The 19,566-nt window shown below is 55.3% G+C and overlaps 3 protein-coding genes and 1 pseudogene across 4 annotated transcripts in view; 1 reads left to right on the top strand and 3 right to left on the bottom strand.

The window, feature by feature from the left end:
- Nucleotides 1–170: 170 nt before the first annotated feature.
- AQP10 (aquaporin 10) lies at nucleotides 171–2,871 on the bottom strand. Its single transcript, XM_044267587.1, has 6 exons — nucleotides 2,767–2,871; nucleotides 2,263–2,389; nucleotides 1,472–1,609; nucleotides 1,256–1,374; nucleotides 814–1,031; nucleotides 171–363 (listed from the first exon to the last, which is right to left on the bottom strand). Exons 1-6 carry the CDS (start codon nucleotides 2,869–2,871, stop codon nucleotides 171–173), a joined length of 900 nt encoding a protein of 299 aa, XP_044123522.1.
- A 4,554-nt stretch (nucleotides 2,872–7,425) lies between these two features.
- On the top strand, nucleotides 7,426–8,452 carry LOC122918015 (annotated as a pseudogene).
- Nucleotides 8,453–9,584: 1,132 nt separating this feature from the next.
- On the bottom strand, nucleotides 9,585–12,306 carry HAX1 (HCLS1 associated protein X-1). 2 transcript variants are annotated; one of them, XM_044266433.1, is made up of 7 exons: nucleotides 12,237–12,306; nucleotides 11,441–11,700; nucleotides 11,090–11,283; nucleotides 10,458–10,509; nucleotides 10,225–10,331; nucleotides 10,006–10,096; nucleotides 9,585–9,840 (listed from the first exon to the last, which is right to left on the bottom strand). In XM_044266433.1, exons 1-7 carry the CDS (start codon nucleotides 12,257–12,259, stop codon nucleotides 9,755–9,757), a joined length of 813 nt encoding a protein of 270 aa, XP_044122368.1. In that variant the 5' UTR covers nucleotides 12,260–12,306; the 3' UTR covers nucleotides 9,585–9,754. The 2 variants fall into 2 exon arrangements, with proteins under 2 accessions (XP_044122368.1, XP_044122369.1); XM_044266434.1 differs by having other exon boundaries at nucleotides 12,164–12,303.
- Nucleotides 12,307–13,248: 942 nt separating this feature from the next.
- The window catches only part of UBAP2L (ubiquitin associated protein 2 like), a 42,979-nt gene continuing 36,661 nt past the window's right edge, over nucleotides 13,249–19,566 (bottom strand). Inside the window, 6 exon segments of the mRNA XM_044266432.1 lie at nucleotides 13,249–13,691; nucleotides 13,694–13,792; nucleotides 13,794–13,883; nucleotides 14,719–14,769; nucleotides 15,178–15,375; nucleotides 16,066–16,133. Coding sequence (XP_044122367.1) covers nucleotides 13,593–13,691; nucleotides 13,694–13,792; nucleotides 13,794–13,883; nucleotides 14,719–14,769; nucleotides 15,178–15,375; nucleotides 16,066–16,133 — 605 coding nt within the window. The 3' untranslated portion in view covers nucleotides 13,249–13,592.

The following is a 19,566-nucleotide window of genomic DNA, read 5'->3' as shown; positions in this document are numbered from 1 at the left end:
TGGCCCCGGATCGCCCCGCGCCGGCGTCCTCTCCGGCTTAGGAGGAAACGGTGCCTCGATAGCCGACCGCGAAGCCGGCGCGTCCGTCAGAGGAAGAATGTCCTGTTCCCGGCGCCGGACCTCTGGCCCCCGCAGCGTCCACCAGGGCGGTGAGGGCTGTCCTGTGGGAATCACAGCTGCGGCCGCCGAGCTGGGGCAGATGTCTCCAAGCCTGAGGCTTTCCGTCGCGCGAGCTCTAGATCCTGAGCTGGCTCTGACTCCTCGGGGTGGTGGAGGGCCACCAGCAGCTGGTACGTGGCTGTGCCAAGCGCAGCCCCCACCAGAGGGGCCACCACAGGCACCCACCACCAGCCATTCCCGGCACTACAAGAGAGGGCCAGAAGGAGGACCTCAGGGCTGACTCCCCTCGCCTCCCCGCGGAGGACCGGCCATCGCAAGGGCGCCCTGGAAGCAGTTCCTGGGGAGATGGACGCCAGAGGAGTGTGGCTCTGTGAGGAGCACAGCGCTTGGAGGGAGCCCCTAGGAGAGCCTTGGTCCAGCCTCTTGCCCTAGAGGATGATCTGAATAGAGCCGTGTTGCTGAGGAGGTCCCTAATGCCCAGGAGGTAATGACCCACCCAAGAGCATCATCCCTACAGTTTGCGGGGGGCGGGGGGCGGGACAGGAGAAGGGTAAGAGGGAGAGGAGAGCGACGGTGTCGGTGGGAGACAGTGTCCCAAGAGGCTGGGAGAACTACGCAAAGGGAGAGCTGGGGACCCAGACTCTGGAAGGAGAGGGGAGGGACTGCCCGGGGAGGGGGGGCGTAGTCTCCCACCTGAAGACTTCAGGACCCCAGCCAGCCACATAGGTGAAAAGCCGTGGGCCCAGGTCGCGGGCAGGGTTGAGTGGGAACCCACAGTTGACACCCAGGGATAGCCCGATGGCTAGGATCAGCAGCCCCACAGCCACAGGCTCCAGACCCGCAGGCACTCCCTTGTTCCGTGTGTCCGTGATGGCCAAGATCCCCACAATAAGGATTCCTGTGCCCAGAACCTTAGAGGTGACAGAAGCAGAGGGGCCCCTGTAAGCTGCCAGACAGTCCCTCTGCCCTTTCTCACGCAAGGGTCCTAGGCCACCAACCCTTGTCCTCTGACTTTGTCCAACAGGGGCAACTGGGGTGGGGGTGGCTCAGAGAGAACCCAACCCCACAGCCCAGGGAGTTTCAGGGGATGAGGGCAAAGAGCCGGGCTCTCCCGGGGTCTCTCCCTCACACTGACCTGATCCAGGAAGCCATTGTTCAGGGACAGATAAGGGGCAGGGTAGGTGGCAAAGATGGAGGCCGTTTCCTTGGGGCCAGTCACTGTCAGGTTCCCACCTGTATAATTCTGGAGGGCATCTGCAGGGGAGGGGGACACCCCAGATTCCCATCTTTGTTCACGGAAAACCATTGCAAGGCTCTCCCAGCTACACCCCAATGTGCCCAACCACGTTACCATAGTAGACCGCATAGGTGGCTCCGGAGGCGCAGAAGGCCGACAGAAGCTGCACCAGGCAGTAAATGGGGAGCTTGGCCCATGGCAGACGTCCCAGGAGGCACATGGCCAGGGAGAAGGCCGGATTCAGGTGGGCCCCTTCAAGGATCCAGAAAAGGAAACCGACATCCATGAAGTGTCCCACCAGGCACTCGCCAGGTGACGCTGCGGCTCCTCACAGCTTTCGATTTAATCTTACATCTCTTTGCCCCCCATGTGGGGCTCGAACTCCCAGCCCTGAGATCAAGAGTGGCTCACTCTTCGGGCTGAGCCGGCCGGCACCGCTGCTGCTCACAACTCTGAAGGCAGATGTGACCGCTCCCGTCGTGTGTCGGGAAGCTGAGGCTCAGGGAGGTCATGCAACTTGTCCGGGTCACAGAGGAAAGCCCAGGGTCTGCCTGCTCTTTCTACAACACCAGGCTCCGGCCGGGCACACCGGCCTAGCACGTGTCTAAAGGAGGAGCAGGTGAGGTGCCGCGCGAAGATGACCCCAGGGGCTTCAGGAGGGGGACCCAAGAAGATGACACCCACCCCGATGCCTCGCCACAGATCTCTGTCTAGGTGAGTGGAAGAGAGACACACGAAGGGGAGGGCGGGACCAGGCCAAAGCCCTATCTCCGTCCGGGACACTAGCCAAGCTCAAGGAGGCAATGTCCATGAATCACCAAAGGATCTGCCTTGTCACCGTCACCATAGACCCACACTCCCGTGCACCGTCCCCGTCTCTGATGGCCGGACCCCGCCCTTCTCACCTGAAACGTTACCGCTCACGTAGATGGCTACCGTCACGGCCAGGGAGCCGGCCAGAAACATGGTGAAGAAGTTGCCTTTGCTTTCTCCGCTGGTGACGGCCTGGGCCACAGCCCCCTGGGTGAGGAGCTGGTGGGGAGAGGGCGGATGAGGAACAGGAGCCGGGAACAGGGGGGCCGGCAGCGCGGGACAAAGGCTGGGGGATGGGCGGCAGGGACAGAGGCCTGGAACGCAAGGCACCAGCCGGGAGAGCTGAGCACATGGGCTAGGGAGGGGGAGAAGCAGACGGAGGGCGGTAAAGGGGAGCCGAGGAGGACGGCTGAAGGCAGGGCAGGAGGATGAGAGATGGGCAGGGCCGGGACGAAGTCAGGGAGCAGGACGGGAATGGCAGGGACACGGACGGGGAGAGAAATGACGAGTGGCTGGACGCAAGAAGAAACAGAGACCCGGGAGACGCGAAGAGCTTTTGCCCCCCGCCCGCAGCCCCGCGCCCCGTCCCAGCTCACCATGAGCACAAACACACCCAGAAACTCCGCCAGGCACTGTCGGCCCAGCTGGCTGCGGAGCCGGAGGCAGCCTTTGACTCGGGCCAGGGGCCAGCCGTAGGCCATGGTGAAGACCGCCGTGCCCACCTGCCGCCCTCCGTCCGCACAGGCACGCAACTACTGACAGGGGAAGTGATAAGGAAGTGACTTTAAAACCAATGGGCTCAGCTCCTGCACTACAATATCTGTATCTGTACACGTGTACGGGCTGGGGAGGTAGAGATAATGGGAGAAGGTCGAAGGGCAGGCCAGGTCCCATGCATGACCAGAGCCTGGAGTTTGCCCAGGCTCTGTCCCCTTTGTCACCCCCATGCCTTCCAGGAGTAACCTCTTCCTAGGCTGCCGGGGTGGAGGGAGTGGCCCGCGTCGGGGCTCTTGGAGCACCCAAGAGGCAGCACTACCGTTCCCACTCTGCTTGTGAGGGTCTCCAGAGCCTCGGGACTCCCCAAAGCCACATGGCCGTCTAAGGGCTCAGTCTTCCTCCCCATCTCCTGCTGCGTGATTGCTGTCTCCTGCGGAATGTGAAGCACCTCCCTCACCTGATGTGGGAAACAGAGGCAGAAGAAAATCATTAAAATTCCTCACCTACTGACAAGCCCTTGAAACAGGCAGAGTGGTCCCTGGGGACTCAACTGCCCTCACCTTGAGGTTTTGCTGAGGACAGTCCTAGCCTGACTGACCCCCTACCCTGACAGGTCCAACCAGGATCCTGTAAGTCTACTTTAACAATTCCTTTAGGGAACTTTCTCTCTAAACCTCCAAAATAGTGTCAACAACCATTCCCAAGCATATGACCCACTGATATACATCTAAAGGGTCTCACGAGAAGATTTTTATTACTGGTAACAATAGCTAGCCCCTCAAGGTCCTGGAGACCTCACTTCCAAAATTCCTTAGAGACTTACATCATCCATAATCCCCTTTGTCCTCACCCACCCCTACTCTGCCTTTAAAAACTCTGACTGAGGGGCGCCTGGGTGGCTCAGTGGGTTAAGCCTCTGCCTTCGGCTCAGGTCATGATCCCAGGGTTCTGGGATCGAGCCCCACGTCGGGCTCTCTGCTCCGCAGGGAACCTGCTTTCTCCCCTCTCTCTCTCTGCCTCTCTGCCTACTTGTGATTTCTCTCTGTCAAATAAATAAAATCTTTAAAAAAAAAAAAAAAACACAAAACTCCGACTGTCATCTGGTTCGGGGTCCAAGTCCCTACTCCGCTGTGTCGGGTATACTTGGGCCCAAGCTTAAGCTTGTCAAATAAACCCTCATGTGATTGCATCGGTGTTGGTTCCTTGGTGGTCTCTCGGACGCGAAAACTCGGGTACAACACCACCCCTTTGGACACTTAAGATAAAACCCACTCGTTGCACATTTGCCCTGCCCTCATGCAGAGTGTCCCCTCGGTGAGAAAGTGCTCAAGCTTTGTGTCCCCGGCCTCCGCTCCCCGCCGCGCTGAGCACCACCTCCCCTGCTCCGGATGCCTGCCGCCCACCCCCCCGACTCCACGTTGGGGCCAATGCACCCATCGCCAGGCTGGGACTCTCAGATGCTGAGAGCACACAGCTCCTTCCTGCACGGGAATACCTCTCACGGCCGGGACAGCCTCCCCCAAGGGGACGTGCCCTCTTACACGGCCCATGTCAATGCCTGGTCGGTGCAGGGATGCAAAGATCTGGCCTCTTTGCCTTGAAGTAGAACAACCACAAGGGCCCCTCCAGCTTCCAAGTCCCCACAGATCAGCTGAGGCTTCTCCTGTAACCGCCTCGTGTCACTCTCCCTTTTTGCCTAACCCTGCTTTCCTCACCTTGTCACATCGTGTCCCCTGAGACCATTAGCACCCCCAGTAAACTGTGCTCATGTCTCTTCCCAGGGAACCCGAGACAGTGGTTCCACGAACTCTAGAATGGAATTTGGGTGATCACTTATGGGCTGGTTGACAAGAACCCTGTCGTGGTAGTAGGCTGGAGATGGACGTCTGTGGCTTGAAGCAATGCGATGGTTAAAGTCGCCCGCTGTCGTCCGTTGGAAGCCGTCACGGGCCGAAGGACCGGCATCTATGTCGGACGTCCGGCCCGGGAGAGGCTGAGGGAAGCGGTCCTAGGTGCCGCAGAAAGGATCACTACGCCATGGCTCAGTACGAAAGCCAGGGTCTCCCCTGCAGCATCGGAGGAAAGCCTAGCCTCTCGCGCCCAGCGGCATCGGCTCCAGCGCGACTGGGAGGAGTCGCTGAGCTTCGCAGAAGGTGGGATTCTCGGCCCCAGTCGGTTTCCTACGTCAAGGTTCGGGTAGGACGCTGACACTTGAGATACGACATCTGGGTAGATGCAAATGAGAATCTTGAATCCCCAGATTCCTCTGAACCCTCTCTCAAATCATCTGGATTTTCCTTTTTCTCTAGTGTTCTGAAGTAGAGGTTTTGTTTGTTTGTTTGTTTGATCCTTGCTGTTTATCATGTGGTGGGTCTTTCAGATTAGAAGTAAATATTCCTCACTTCTGGGATATTTTCTTGGTTTATTTCCTTGATGGTTTATACAATTCCAGTTTTCCTTTTCCCCTTATTTTTTTCTTTAAAAAAATTTTTTTTAAAGATGTTATTTATTTATTTATTTGTCAGAGAGAGAGAGAGAGAGAGAGAGAGAGAGCACAGGCAGGCAGAGAGGCAGAGGGAGGAGCAGGCTCCCGGCGGAGCAAGGAACCCGATGCGGGACTCGATCCCAGGACGCTGGGATCGTGACGTGAGCCGAAGGCAGCCGCTTAACCAACTGAGCCACCCAGGCGCCCCCCAAAAATTCTTTTTTAAGTTGGGAGTATCGTTGATAAGTCATGTCAGTTTCGGGGTACTTTTTTCCTGTTTTCTGTCTCTGTTACTTGGTCTTTCCAGAAACCGACTTTGTCATCAAAATCTTTGGATAGTTTTTCATTTTTGCCGTCACACTTAACTCCTCAAAGTTCGTTCTTATTTTACTTGTTTCTCCTTTGTAGCAATATCTTCTGGCTTTCTGGATATATCACACTTCTAAGGACATTAAATGTGTCCTTCCTAATTTTTCATCTTTCTGCAGGTCTGTTTCTCCCAAGTGGCTTGTCTGGATGTCCAGCCTTCAGGCTCTGGGCCACCCACACAGGTCTGGCTGTCTCCAGCTCCATGTGTTTATGGGGAGACGCTGAAAAGCGGATCTGAAAAATCGATTACAAGGGTGCCTGCGTGGCTCAGTTGGTTGAGCATCCCATTCTTGGCTTTGGCTCAGGTCATGACCCAGTGTCATGAGATCGAGTCCCGCAGCAGGCTCCACACTCTGTGGGCAGTCCGCTTGAGAGTCTCTCCCTCCCTCTGCCCCCTCCCCTGCTCACATGTGTGCTCTCTCTCAAATAAATAAATTTTAAAAATCAATTGTATTTTTTTTAACTTAAGATTTTATTTATTTCTTTGACAGAGACACAGCAAGAGAAGGAACACAAGCAGAGGGAGAAGCAGGGAACTCGATGCGGGACTCAATCCCAGGACCCCGAGACCGTGACCTGAGCTGAAGGCAGACACTTAATGACTGAGCCACCCAGGCGCCCCAGCTGCATTCTTACATACTAGAAGTTGGGGAAAAATGGGAGGACATGTTCTACTAAATACAGCCCTGCAATTTTAAAATGTGAGTAGGCACAGAGGTAGACGAATAGATTAGCAGAAAAGACGGAAAGACCCAGCAAAGGGATCCATGTGTATTTGTAGGTATGTGTGTGTGTATAAAATATATTCATAGTGTTTGTACATACATATTTATACACACGTGTTTATTTTCCCAAATAGAAAAAAACAAAGTTGATCCCCTGGTTCATATCAAATAAAAGAGAAAATCCTGGTGGATTTAAAAACTTAAATGTAAAAGCTTAACTAATAAAACCTTAGAAGAATAAATAAAGGAGAACATTCTTTTCACGTTGGGTTGGGGAAATTCCTAAAAGATACAGAGAGCACTGGGGCACCTGGGTGGCTCAGTGGGTTAAGCCTCTGCCTTCGACTCGGGTCATGATCTCGGGGTCCTGGGATCGAGCCCCACATCGGGCTCTCTGCTCAGCAGGGAGCCTGCTTCCCTCCTCTCTCTCTGCCTGCCTCTCTGCCTGCTTGTGATCTCTGTCAAATAAATAAATAAAACCTTAAAAAAAAGATATAGAGAGCACTAACCATAGAGAATATAAACTTAGCTACAATAAATCAACTTCTGTTCATGAAAAGATTTAATAAGGAAAATAAAAATACAAAACTTTATTGCTGTACCTTTTTTCTTTGTTCTCATGGTTGGCTTCCTTAGAAAAATCCCTCATCATTTGAGTCATTTCAAGAAAACAGGTAAATGAATGTGTAAGATCTGCCACTATCAGTCAGAGGGCTACGGTTTGTGGTTGGTTTTGGTTTTTTTTTAGATTTTATTTATTTATTTGACAGAGAGAGACCACAAGCAGGCAGAGAAAGAGAGAGAAGCAGGCTCCCTGCTAAGCAGTGAGCCCAATGTGGGACTCGATCCCAGGACCCTGAGATCATGACCTGAGCCAAAGGCAGCGGCTTAACGCACTGAGCCACCCAGGTGCCCCATTGTTGTTTTTTTTTTAAAGATTTATTTATTTGACTTTCTGCCCGTGGCGCCGCCGAGTAAGCATCGGTCAAGTCTCCCCTCCCACCGCCGTCATGTCTAAGTCAGAGTCTCCCAAAGAGCCTGAACAGCTGCGGAAGCTCTTCCTCGGAGGTCTGAGCTTTGAAACGACCGATGAGAGTCTGAGGAGCCATTCTGAGCAATGGGGACACTTACGGACTGTGTGGTCGTGAGAGATCCGAACACCAAGCGCTCCAGAGGCTTTGGGTTTGTCGCATATGCCACTGTGGAGGAGGTGGATGCAGCCATGAATGCAAGGCCACACAAGGTGGATGGAAGAGTTGTGGAACCAAAGAGGCCTGTCTCAAGAGAAGATTCTCAAAGACCTGGTGCCCACTTAACTGTGAAAAAGATTTTTGTTGGTGGCGTTAAAGAAGACACTGAAGAACATCATCTAAGAGATTATTTCGAACAGTATGGGAAAATCGAAGTGATTGAGATCATGACTGACCGAGGCAGTGGCAAAAAGAGGGGTTTTGCTTTTGTAACATTTGATGACCATGATTCTGTAGACAAGATTGTCATTCAAAAATACCATACTGTGAATGGCCACAACTGTGAAGTAAGGAAAGTGCTCTCTAAGCAAGAGATGGCTAGTGCTTCATCCAGCCAAAGAGGTCGAAGTGGTTCTGGAAACTTTGGTGGTGGTCGTGGAGGTGGTTTTGGTGGGAATGACATCTTTGGTCGCGGAGGAAACTTCAGTGGTCGAGGTGGCTTTGGTGGCAGTCGAGGTGGTGGTGGATATGGTGGCAGTGGGGATGGCTATAACGGATTTGGTAATGATGGAAGCAACTTTGGAGGTGGCGGAAGCTATAATGATTTTGGCAATTACAACAATCAATCCTCAAATTTTGGACCCATGAAAGGAGGCAATTTTGGAGGCAGAAGCTCTGGCCCTTATGGTGGTGGAGGCCAATACTTCGCCAAACCACGAAACCAAGGTGGCTATGGTGGTTCCAGCAGCAGCAGCAGCTATGGCAGTGGCAGAAGGTTTTAATTACTGCCGGGAAACAAAGCTTAGCAGGAGAGGAGAGCCAGAGAAGTGACAGGGAAGCTACAGGTTACAACAGATTTGTGAACTCAGCCAAGCACAGTGGTGGCAGGGCCTAGCTGCTACAAAGAAGACATGTTTTAGACAATACTCATGTGTATGGGCAAAAAAACTCGAGGACTGTATTTGTGACTAATTGTATAACAGGTTATTTTAGTTTCTGTTCTGTGGAAAGTGTAAAGCATTCCAACAAAGGGTTTTAATGTAGATTTTTTTTTTTGCACCCATGCTGTTGATTGCTAAATGTAATAGTCTGATCATGACGCTGAATAAATGTGTCTTTAAAAAAAAAAAAAAAAAGATTTATTTATTTGAGAGAGAGAGAGAGGATATGCATGTGAGCATGAGCGGGGTGTGGGAGGGAGGCACACCCCACGCTGAGCAGGGAGAGGGATGTGGGGCTGGATCCCAGGACCCTGGGATCATGACCTAAGCTGAAGGCAGATGTTTAATGGACTGAACCACCCAGGTGTGCAAAAGGTTTCTTTCTTTTTTTTTTTTTTTAAGATTTTATTTATTTATTTGACAGAGAGAAATCACAAGTAGATGGAGAGGCAGGCAGAGAGAGAGAGAGGGAAGCAGGCTCCCCGCTGAGCAGAGAGCCCGATGCGGGACTCGATCCCAGGACCCTGAGATCATGACCAGAGCCGAAGGCAGAGGCTTGAACCCACTGAGCCACCCAGGCGCCCCCAAAAGGTTTCTTAATGAGAAGAAAATCTAGCTACTCTTGTGCTAGTTACATTTTCTCCAACATACATTAAAAAAAAAAAAATTTGCCAATGTAGGTCCTTGAATTCCGTCATGAACTGTCTGATCATAGTGATCCCACAACTAGGGAAACAAGTGTCCCTACATTTCCGCACACACTCCCTCTTTTCAGAATCCAATGCGTCCCTGTGTAAAAATTTTCCTGGAATTGTCTCCCTTTGTAAAAGTAATCATTTTCTACTGGTACCTGACCCTGTTTATCAAATCGGTTTTGGAAGTGGAACAAAAAATTAAGAAATAAGAACATTGTGGGCCAAAAAGATCTGGGAAGCCCTGGATGGTACTAGGAAGTAGAACAGCCTAGACAAAACTAAGATCAAGGAATTAGCATAAATAAAGGTTTTATTGGTCAGTTTGGGTGAGTCACAAACTGACATACCCCCAATTCACTGTTCTTCACACCCAAGGCCCTGAGGCGGCAGGAGGGAAAGGTAAGTCCACTGATGGTGTGCCAAGGGTGGAAAGAATCTGAAGGCCTCTGAGGGTTGACAAGGCTACCGGGACCGGAACCATCGTCCTAGGAATAAATCCAGGATGGAATAGGCGCCATCCAGGGCTGCAGGGTTTGGTGATTCTCGATCTAAGGAAGAAAGTGAGACATAGAGACACACTAAATGAAAGGGAATGGGCAAAGGATAAGGAGAGTAATAATATTAAAGTAATAATATTAAAGGCTAGAAAAGTACGGGTTCCCCCTTCTCAAGGAAGAAGAGACGGGTCCCTTTGATTCACACACTTTACTCACCATCTCGGGGACGGCCATCTCCTTCCTGATGGGTTACGGTGGTCTCTGTCCGGCCCTCACTGTCCACCACGGTCCGGCGCTCCTCTACTGTCTACAAGGAGAAGCCCGAACCGTGTCTCTAACATCAATAAAGATGAGCTCACTGGTTTCTTTACCCAGATTGCTCTCTCCATGGCATCCTCTGGCCACAGTTCTTTCTACCCCTCTCTTCCAACTCACCCCATCTGGCTTAGTGATCTTGGTCACTGAGACGCTCTTGAAATAGGATTTGGGCTGGGGCTGGAGAACTGGGCCGAGGCCCTCCTGGGAAACCTGGGAATCAAGATCTAGAAGGGCAGAGAGAGAGGAAACACAAAATCAAGAGTCCGAGGAAAAGAGGGGGCCAAGTACGAAAGGAAACTTCAGGGAGGAGAGCTGAGGGCACTTGAAACGGCCTCTCCCTCCAGACTCACCATTGTCTTCTCTGGCTCTAGAACGGGGGGTCATAGGCCACATATCATCAAACTGTAGAAAAAGGCAAAGTAGGTGAAATAATACCTTTCACTCTGAAACTTGAGGGGGGTCACAGGACACAAAGTACCCCTAAGATCCAAAACCACATTTCCCTGGGAGAGATAATCACGCTCGGGATAGCTTTACTTACTCACCCCTTCCTCCTTCTTATCTGTTTTATCTATCCTTCTACCAAAAGGCTCTCCTGAATGGACACTTTCTTTTTTAGACTTTTTTTTTGGAGATGGAAAAGGAAAAAGAGCGAGCACGAGAAAGGAGAAGGGCAGAGGGAGGAGAAACAGACTCCCGGTTGAGCACAGAGCCCGCCACGAGGCTGGATCCCAGGACCCTGAGATCATAATCTGAGCCAAAACCAGACCCTTAACCGACTGAGCCACGCAGGCGCCCTGATTTTTTTTTTTTTTTTTTAAGAGAAAGCAGAACTCCCATCCTTGTGTCCACTCCCACCCAAATCCTACAAGGAGCTTAACACAGAAGACAGACATGAACGCTAAGCGGGGAGCCCAGACTCCCACAGGCCTCCAGTCGGTGTGTCCCCCGCAGGCCCTCGCTCTGGGTCCAGAGCACTCACCACACCCAAAGGCCTCTGGGAGCCCCAGTCCGGTGCGGGTTTGGGGGCTTCGCCTCTGGCGTCACTCTCCGAGGCGCCCCCAGAGATCCGGGGCCGCGGACTATCTGGATACTTGAGCATCGAGTCCCGGAGAGTCTGTCCCTCCCGTCGTCTCTCACCGGGTGTCTCGGACTCGGGACCAGGACCTGGAAGCTCTGCAGAAAGAGGGCAGGGGGCTGCCGGGGCTGGAGAGGACGTGGGCCCTGCACAGCCTCGACCCCACCGCTTCTCACGCCGCCCGCCCCTCGCGCCTTTCCGCAGGCTCCGGATCTCCCAGGAGAAAGCGCAGGCCGTCCGGGGCCGGCCACACACCCGGGAGGCGGGGAGGCAAGGTCCAGGTCCCCATGTCGCTGAAGAGGTTATTGAAATCCCGAATTAGGTCGTCAAAGCCGAAGCTATCATGGAAACGCATCCCTCCTCCTGGGCTGAAGCTGAAGCCGAAGCCAAACTCCTCGGGGGGCTGGGGGCCCTCGAACCCGGAGCTCCCACCGCCCCACGGGGCTTCTTCCTCCTCGTCCTCGTCGTCCTCGTCTTCATCTCGAGTCAAGCCTCCGAAAAACGGGTCTCTGTGGCTGGGGTGAAGGCAGACGTGAGCCCAGGACCTCAGCACCGCCGTCGACCACCCCCGCGCCCGGGCGGGCGGGGCCGGGGCAGGCGGGGCCGCGCAGAGCCGGGTGCGGGCAGAGGCGGGCCGTGGGGTCAGTGCGGGGGTCGCGCCGCCGTCCCAGGCAGGCCTCGCCTCGCGGCCCCCGCGCGCCCGGCGGCCGTCTCCCCGCACCGGCGCCCCCAGCCCCACCGTCGTCCCCGCGGCCCCTGCTGCATCACCCCAGACTGGAGAAAGGCTTAAACTGCCGCTAGTCCTCCGCTCGGCGGCCGCCCAGGTTGCTGCCGCGGGTGAGCGCTCGGGTGCGGACCTCCGTCCTGGCCGCGGCAGGCGACGGCGTGACGCCGACGAGGCGTTCCCAAGAACCGGGCGTCAGGGGTCGCGCTCCCCTCAGAGGACCCCACCCTCGTCCGACCCCCACCCACTCTAACCTCCGAGGTCCAGAAAGGCCGAAAAAGCCCCGAAAGAGATCAAAGAGGCTCATCCCCGTTCTGGGACTCGAACCTGCGGACCCCAGCGAAGCCCATGCGTACCCGGCGGCAGCCTGCGCTCCGCGGCCGGAAGCGCAGCGAAGCGTCGGGCCGCCTGCCGGAAAGCAGGCCTGCGACCCGCACTGTCGTAAAACGACCGTCCGCACGACGGCGGGGCGGGGGGCGGCGCGGAGCGGATCGCCGGGTCCCGAGCCGCGGGCCTCCGCTGAGGGCGGTGGGCGGGCGCCGCGGACCTGCCGCCGCCCGGGCGGGCCCCGCCTCCGGAGCCGACCCGTCTGCGCCGACCGCGCGGGGCCGCCGGGGCCTCCAGGTCGCGCGGGGCCGGCCGCCGCCGCCAGGGGTCAGCCTTCGTCCCGCGAGCCGGCCGCGGCAGGTGCCCGGGGCCGCGCGTGTGTCCCCGCGCCGGGCCGCACGGACTCGGCGCTCCGCAGCCGAGGGGCGCGTCGCACCCCGCACGCAGCCCTCACCGCTGCGGGCGGGCTCTGCCGCTTGCGGGGCGGTTCTTGGTGCCGGAGCCGGGGGACCGGGCCAGCGTCGCGGGGGCAGCGGCGTGCGGAGCTGTGAGTATCCCCCGGCCCGTCCCCGACCTCCCCGGGCCCCCTCCCCCCCGTTCTCGCGGAGCGCCCGGGCTCCCGTGTGTTCGGCGGCTGCAGGTGACGCTCCCTGCTGTCCCGCGCGTTTGCCTGCGCCCGTCTACACCGCACGCCCCGTCTACACCGCACGCCGACTCTTCCGGCTCCTGCTTCATCTCCTCCCGCCCAATGTCTGCTGTCCACTCCCTCCCTTCATGGCCCGAAACCTGCCGCGGGGGGCGGGGGCAGCTTCCGGAGGAACCGGGGTCGTCAGCGGCTCCTCGCAAGTGCGAAACCCTTGGGGCAGGAGGAAAGGGAATCCCCGGGGACAAAATCCTGGCGGCCCCAGAGCTTTTATTCCCGCGACTCGGGAGCCCCGCCGGGGGCACAGAACACCCATTCACCAAGCTGGCCGACGAGACCGTCCTAGACGGATCAAGAACGGGCAGAGGCTGAAGGTAGAGGTTTTCTTTTTATATATACAAGACACATTAATCCATTAAATTGGAGGACACAGTACAAAAAAAAACACTTCAACTAATTCATGTGACAATGCTGTTCATGTTCATGACGCCGTTTTTTGTTGTTGTTTTGTTTCCTAATAATAAAGGAGGAGACTCAGGGCTGTTGGGCTGATATATATTTGGGCTCCCCCCTCCCCACCTCACCCATACACCACCAGGGTGAACCGGAGGAGGAAAAGGAAGGCAGGGCCCACAGCAAAGTTTCATAATCTTGAATGCAAGGGGGTAGGAGAGGAAAGGGAAAGAAAAAAAAAAAAGGAGAAAATACAAATCCTATAATACATACAACAGAGTGGGGATGGTGTGGGAACGGGACAGACGTGAAGCTGAGGCATGGGGCGGGCCGCTGGGGGTAGGGGGCAGCGGACCCCCCCACCACCCATTCCTTTCTTTGATGCTGTTTCCGTAGTTGCCAGGCTGAGAAGCCCTCTCAGAAGATGGGACCGGGAGAAGAGGAGGGTCAGGACCTCAGTTCGCCCCCCAGCTGTAGCTGTTGTAGGCAGATTTGTTGGTCTGGGGCTTCTGCGGGATGGAGCTGGTCTGGCTACGTTGCCCGCTGCCCGTCTGCAGGGAATGGGACGATGAGGAGGAAAAAGGTGTGTAGTTAGTGGGACAAATCTGTGACATCTTCAGGTGGCGATCTGGAAACTCGTCTTGCTCTCCCCTTCTCCCTGCTTAGAAACTACTCTGAAGCTGACTTCCCAACCCCAGACACCCCGGTGTGTACAGCTGCTAGAGCCCCTGTGACAGGTCGAACAGCGTTTTCAACCTTTCAGCAGGGCAGCAGCGTAAAGATGGCAGGATACCTCCTGAAGACAAGACAGTGAATGAGTTCTACCCACGTTCAATCCCACCCTGTCCCCCCACCCCCACCTCCACTGCTCTGAGAAAAGGCTACTCTCCCAAAGGGAATTATGGCTTCTTGGAGAGCAGCGATCATACGGTGATTTCATTGATCCCAAGAAGACCTGAACTGGGGAAGCTGTCTTTGAGAGCCAGGAAGCCCTTATCCCAGCTCCCCAGCCACCCATGATGGAGGAGAGGCCACCTGTACTACCGCCACAGCTCCCCACCCCCACCACACAGCCGCGCGGAGAGCCCACTGCAGGCAAGGTAGGAGAGACAGTCTGAGGCCCCAGGCTCCAGATGCTGTCCCAAGAGTCCTCTCCATGCCGGTAACCAAGTGTTTCCAGAGTCAGGGAAGGGCAGAAAGAAAAAAGAGGGCACTGGGGAGGGGAGGACAGGAGAGGGACGGGAGGCCAGAGAGCTCAGCAAGGTGTCTGTGTTCGTGTGTCCTGATCTGTGACCGTGCAGCCTTTTCAAGTTCCCTGAGGCTGTGGAGGTGACATGGGGGCTGGAAAGGAGTGGGTTCAAGCACACCATCATTCAGTTTCATTACCTGCTCCTCCTGCTGGCGCTGGCAACAGAGAACCATCTGCAAATATGGTAGCTGAGGCAGAACCAGGATATATGGAAAATAAAGGGACAAACTTTGACAATAGAACTCCACCGTCAGAAGGGAAAGCTACAATGTCAGGGAAGGGGGGAGGCTGGGAGAGGTCAGAGGGTAGGTGTGACCCAGGTCTGATGGGATGAGGGCAGCTGTGCTACAGGAGGTAGAGGAGAAAGGGACCAAAGGAACGGGGCAAAGGAGGTTTGAGCCTGACCCCTTCTCTGACCTCTCCTCAGCCGGCGGCTGGTGTTCTGTGCGCTTGTGTCTGTGTGTGCTGTGTGCCCATGGCTGGCGCTGGGAGGGGTGGGTGAAGGTGGTGCTGAGGAAGGGTAAGAAGAGGAAAGGGGGGCAGTTTTAAGGGACAGGAAGGCAGAGGAAGGGAAAGGAGAGGGGGAGGGCTGTTACCTGGCCGTCCTGCTGCAGGTGATGGTGCAGGATCTGGGAGTGCGGCTGCTGATGGGGGGTCAGAATGTGCATAAAGGGGGCAGGCGGGTAGGCAGCAGCTGTGGCCGGATTGATGGGCCCCCCACTTCCTAGGGCTGAAGGCAAGTTGAAGGAGGCAGCGGGAGTACCGGAATGAAAACCTTGTTTCTCAAAGGACTGCTACGCAGGGGGACGGAGAGACGAGACAGTCGAAGGGTCAGCAAACCAAGCCCTGGAGTTTCTGAGCCCAAGCCCCCCGCCGCCAAGAGCCGTCCGCGCCTGCGGAGGAGCCCTGCACCTGGTGCCCGGTGCTCGGGTCTGTCTCCGCTCAGAGAAGGACTCGTGTCTCTGACTCCTGTTTCTCACACACAGCACAGGGCGCCCCTGACTTCCAGCTGTCAGGACCGCAGAAGATGGCTGTGAGCGTGCCCTGTGCCTCGCCGGTCTCCCCGCAGCCGGGCGCATGCGCGGCGCGGCTCTAGCCTCCTCGAACACCCCGTGCTTCACGCGGCACTCCCCGCTCCCGTTCGTCCGGGGAACGGAGCGAACCAGTCTCCCTTCATTCCACATCGGTCCCTTGGGAAGTTGCGAGAACACTGGCGGTGGGTACACAAAGCCAGGACGGCAGCCCAGGAGTCGCACAACGCACCGCTGTGCCCTGCCACGCCTCATCGTCCGGTCACACTTCTCTGGCTTTTTCTCAGAGGGTTAGGGTTCAACTTCTTTGAGAAACTGCCCTCCAGAGACCATGCGGCTAGGGCTGGTTTCCGGGGCCCTGTCAGGGTCGTGCCTGCGCACTCAGCCTCTGTCACTGCCCCGCCACCTCCTCCGTCCGTATCTTTGCACGTCTCTCGAGAGCTAGGCACCTACCTGGGTTTTGGAGTACACAGAACCCGAGATATCTGGCACGCCCGTGTTACTGGAGGTGACGGAGACACCTGGGGGAGGAGGAGACAGCAGGGTTAGCTCGGCTGGCCGCCGGCCCCGCTCCCGGCGAGGAGATGGCGCAGCCTGTCTAGCTACCGCGCCGCCGGCGAAGTCTGGTCTGTCTGCCCAGCTCAGGTCAGTCCTGAGAGAGGAGAGCTCGTGACCCAAATCTCTTGCCCTTTCCAGGTATGTACTGAGTTCTGCGTGTCAGAAAGCAAGGCAGCTGCTTTTTGTGGGGCAAGGAGACCTCGCCAAACCCCGCTAACATACTTTTCAAAACACTTTTGTGTCAAAGCCCAAAAGAAATGGATTCAACTCTAAACGTCCATTTCAAATCAACCCACCCAGACTCCACTCAGTCCTGCTCCTGGAAGACAGGTAGTCTGGGCTCTTTCTGTTCACGAAGAGACACTTTGGGGCTCAGGATCCGTGCTTTCACAGCGTAAGGTAAGAGCTGGAGGAGCAGTCCAGTCCAACCCCAAAAGCAGGGCACATGCTCGGAGTCTCTGCTCCCCCGGCCCAGCTTCTCCAGTCTTGGCTCTTCTAGGCTGGGTACTTCCAACTTAACGAGCAGACACTGAGGTGCGTTTCCAGCTAAGAAATTTAAGCCCAAGCATGGGGGTGGGAGTGGGGGAGCTCAGGAAGGTGGTGGTGTACGCCATCTCCTGTGATCTACGTGGAACACAAAATCCGACACCATTTTCCACTTGAGCTGCTCCGTGGACACAGGCTCGGACCCAGGCTCCCGACGGCCTGCGTGCTTCCCGCCGAACAGCTCCCTACACCGCTCCCACTGCGAGGACACCAGAGCAGCACCACTCCTCATTTTAATTCCTACTTCTGACACTCAAGTACACACACGCTACCCTTGGGGATGGGGCCACGGGTCAGGCGACAGGAAGAAGCCATCAGATAAAATCATCGAGCATCTTACGAGAGAAATTTTATGCCAAGATGTGAGGAAAAATAACTCAAATGTAAAGCACACTTTTAAAGATACATTCAATCTCGTCACATGAGATAATTTAAATGAAACTTCAGAAAAACCTTTCAGCCTGTATCCTTGGACCCTTCTCTCCTGCTGTGAGGGGCACTTCGATGTAAGAGTTGGTTTAGAACCACTGTGCTTACGTGACCAAACCACAAATTCCCCCCCGGAACCCCGATCCTCCCGATGCCAAGGACAAAGGCAGCCCTCAAAGGTTAAGCCCTCCTTGGAGAGCTACTGCAGGACCTTCCTAACACAAGTGGCACCGTAACCTGGAAAGCCCTCCCAGAGCACAAGTCAAAAGGAACTACAGGAACAGAGCAGGAGAAGATACTGCGATCTCCAGAGCAGCAACTCTATACTTCAAAGGCACGGAAGTCAAAGAAAGGGGCCAGACAGGGACTAACGGGGGGGTAGTCTGGCCCCCTCCTCTTCAAACCCCATGGTAACAGACGTAACGTCAACCACAGTGCGTTTACGGAAAAGGCTGAGCCACCGAGGTCTGTGTGGACGGGGCTGAGGGTGTGGCGGGCCAGAAAGAGTGCTAACATTTTTGAGGGAAATCAGAGACAGTGACTGATCTTTACTGCAAAGGCTCTAACACCTTGCAGACGCCCAGGGTTACCCCGTACTGGATGAGAGGAACCGCCACCTTGTTTCTCAAGCTGGGTGGGAGGAATTTAGATTGCCAGCACTCCCCCCCGGCCCCCCGCTCTCCCCACACCTGGCCTCGTTCTTTCCAGAGGCTGGCCTAGCTGAAATCCAGCTTCCGGTCCTGAGACTCAGTCTGGGTACTGGTTGAAGGAACAAGAGAACCCTCTAGCAGCCTTCACGGTCTGAGTGCGAGCACTGGACGGAACAGGCGTTGGCTTCTGCACTTACCCTTCACCAGTTACGAGAAAGCTCCTCAGACCCGAGTTCTCTTGCTTGCCTTTCAACAGTCCACGCTCCGTCTACCCACCCCCCACTCCCAAGCAGTGGCGACCACACGGACATGTGGACAGCACGGAGAAGCAAGAACCAACGTCTCCCAGCACGGCAGCCCCTGGGAGGTGGGGTCACACTCACAGGAAAAATGACTCCAGAGGGCTGGGAACAAATACAAAGGAAGTGGAGTATCTGGGTTTCCAATTAAGCAAGGATGGTGTTCACACTATGCACGTGAACTCTGCAGCGGCTGGACTGAGTGGGGTAAGATTTCCCCAGTCAAGGAGAGTCTACGCACACCTCTCCCGCACATGCGCAGCCACACCCACAAGTGCAGAACGACGCTAATCCGCGATCCCTGAGCGGCCCTATGGAGGGTCGAAGCATAAGAACAATGTTGCCGGCTAGCGCAGCTTCACAGCTGGAGTCCTCAACTAGCTGGTCACTAAAGACTTCTCACATCTCCACCAGCCACCTGGCCTGGGGCCTTGGAAGCCACTTCCCTAAAGCAGCTCTGAACGCCACCTCTCCTGCCTTCACCGCGGCCGGACACTGCAAGCTGTGTCTCGCCTTTCCCTCTGCCCAGGTCAGAGGCAAGGGGAAGAGCTGGGTGGAAAAGTGAAGGAGCTCAGTAAGCAGGAGCGTCGGGGATTTTCTACAAAATCGCTTCCTTTCCCAGTCAAAGGGCTGGAACCTGAAGGCCGCGTCCCCTCTCCCACCTTAATACAATCACCATGGCGAGAAGCTAACGGTTCTTAGCTCTTTGGCTGTGCCGGTCTCAAAAAGGCCCCCTCCACCCTTCATCCACAGCACAACATTGGCTCCTGGTGTCCAGAAAGACATGCACGGAAAGAACGCCAGAGTTAGCTAAAGAAATACCACAGTTTATTGAAGACTACAAATATTTTGTTACAAGTTGAAACTACATGCCTTCCAGAAATCAAAAAGCGACAGCAGGTGTGCATTGAGGCTTCGGAGGGGCTGCGCCGCTTGAACTCGAAATGGGTCAGACAGGGCCAGACACATGGGGGAGAGGGAAACGGGGGAAGGGCAAGTTCAAAGCCCAGAAGGTATCCACCAACTCATTTCCCCCAAGCCACGCAGGCCATGGCCTCAGCTCAGCAGGCTCTCCTCAGTGGTCTGGTTTCTGAAACAAGACTTCAGTGCAAATTTATACACACACACAAAACACAGCCCCCAGCCTTGGGCCAAATTAGCTCTCTGCCGTCCAGAAATGCTTGTAAGGGGGTGGATATTTTCTTCCTAAAAGGAATCAAATACATAAAAATAAATGAATTTAGAGGTTGATGAGGAATGGGATGATAAGAGCCCTCTGTGGGGTTGGGAACTTGGGGTGCTCAAAAGACTGTTATGGCAGGTTTCTGAAATCTTAAGGGGAATAAAAATGCGGTACGCCATTCTTTTATATTAGCAATCACCTACCTCTTAAAATTCTTCAATTTGGTCCAGCTAAAACTTAAATCTAATGTTCTCAGAATGGGGCCACTCCAAGTGAGAAAGCTTACAAT

This window comes from Neovison vison, chromosome 10 (assembly GCF_020171115.1).
Source record: "Neovison vison isolate M4711 chromosome 10, ASM_NN_V1, whole genome shotgun sequence".
Taxonomy (NCBI): Eukaryota; Metazoa; Chordata; class Mammalia; order Carnivora; family Mustelidae; genus Neogale; species Neogale vison.
This window is presented reverse-complemented; position numbering and strand designations above follow the sequence as displayed.

Excerpts from the sequence above, each read along its gene's own strand:
- AQP10 (XM_044267587.1), bottom strand. The coding sequence starts at position 2,871 with ATGGCCTACGGCTGGCCCCTGGCCCGAGTCAAAGGCTGCCTCCGGCTC. Across the intron at positions 1,610-2,262 it reads CGTGAGCGGTAACGTTTCAG|GGGCCCACCTGAATCCGGCC; the intron begins GTGAGAAGGGCG and ends GGATCCTTGAAG. Across the intron at positions 1,375-1,471 it reads CACCTATGCGGTCTACTATG|ATGCCCTCCAGAATTATACA; the intron begins GTAACGTGGTTG and ends CCTCCCCTGCAG.
- HAX1 (XM_044266434.1), bottom strand. The coding sequence starts at position 12,216 with ATGAGCCTCTTTGATCTCTTTCGGGGCTTTTTCGGCCTTTCTGGACCT. Across the intron at positions 11,284-11,440 it reads CTTGCCTCCCCGCCTCCCGG|AGCTTCCAGGTCCTGGTCCC; the intron begins GTGTGTGGCCGG and ends CTCTTTCTGCAG. Across the intron at positions 10,332-10,457 it reads TAGAGCCAGAGAAGACAATG|ATCTTGATTCCCAGGTTTCC; the intron begins GTGAGTCTGGAG and ends CTGCCCTTCTAG.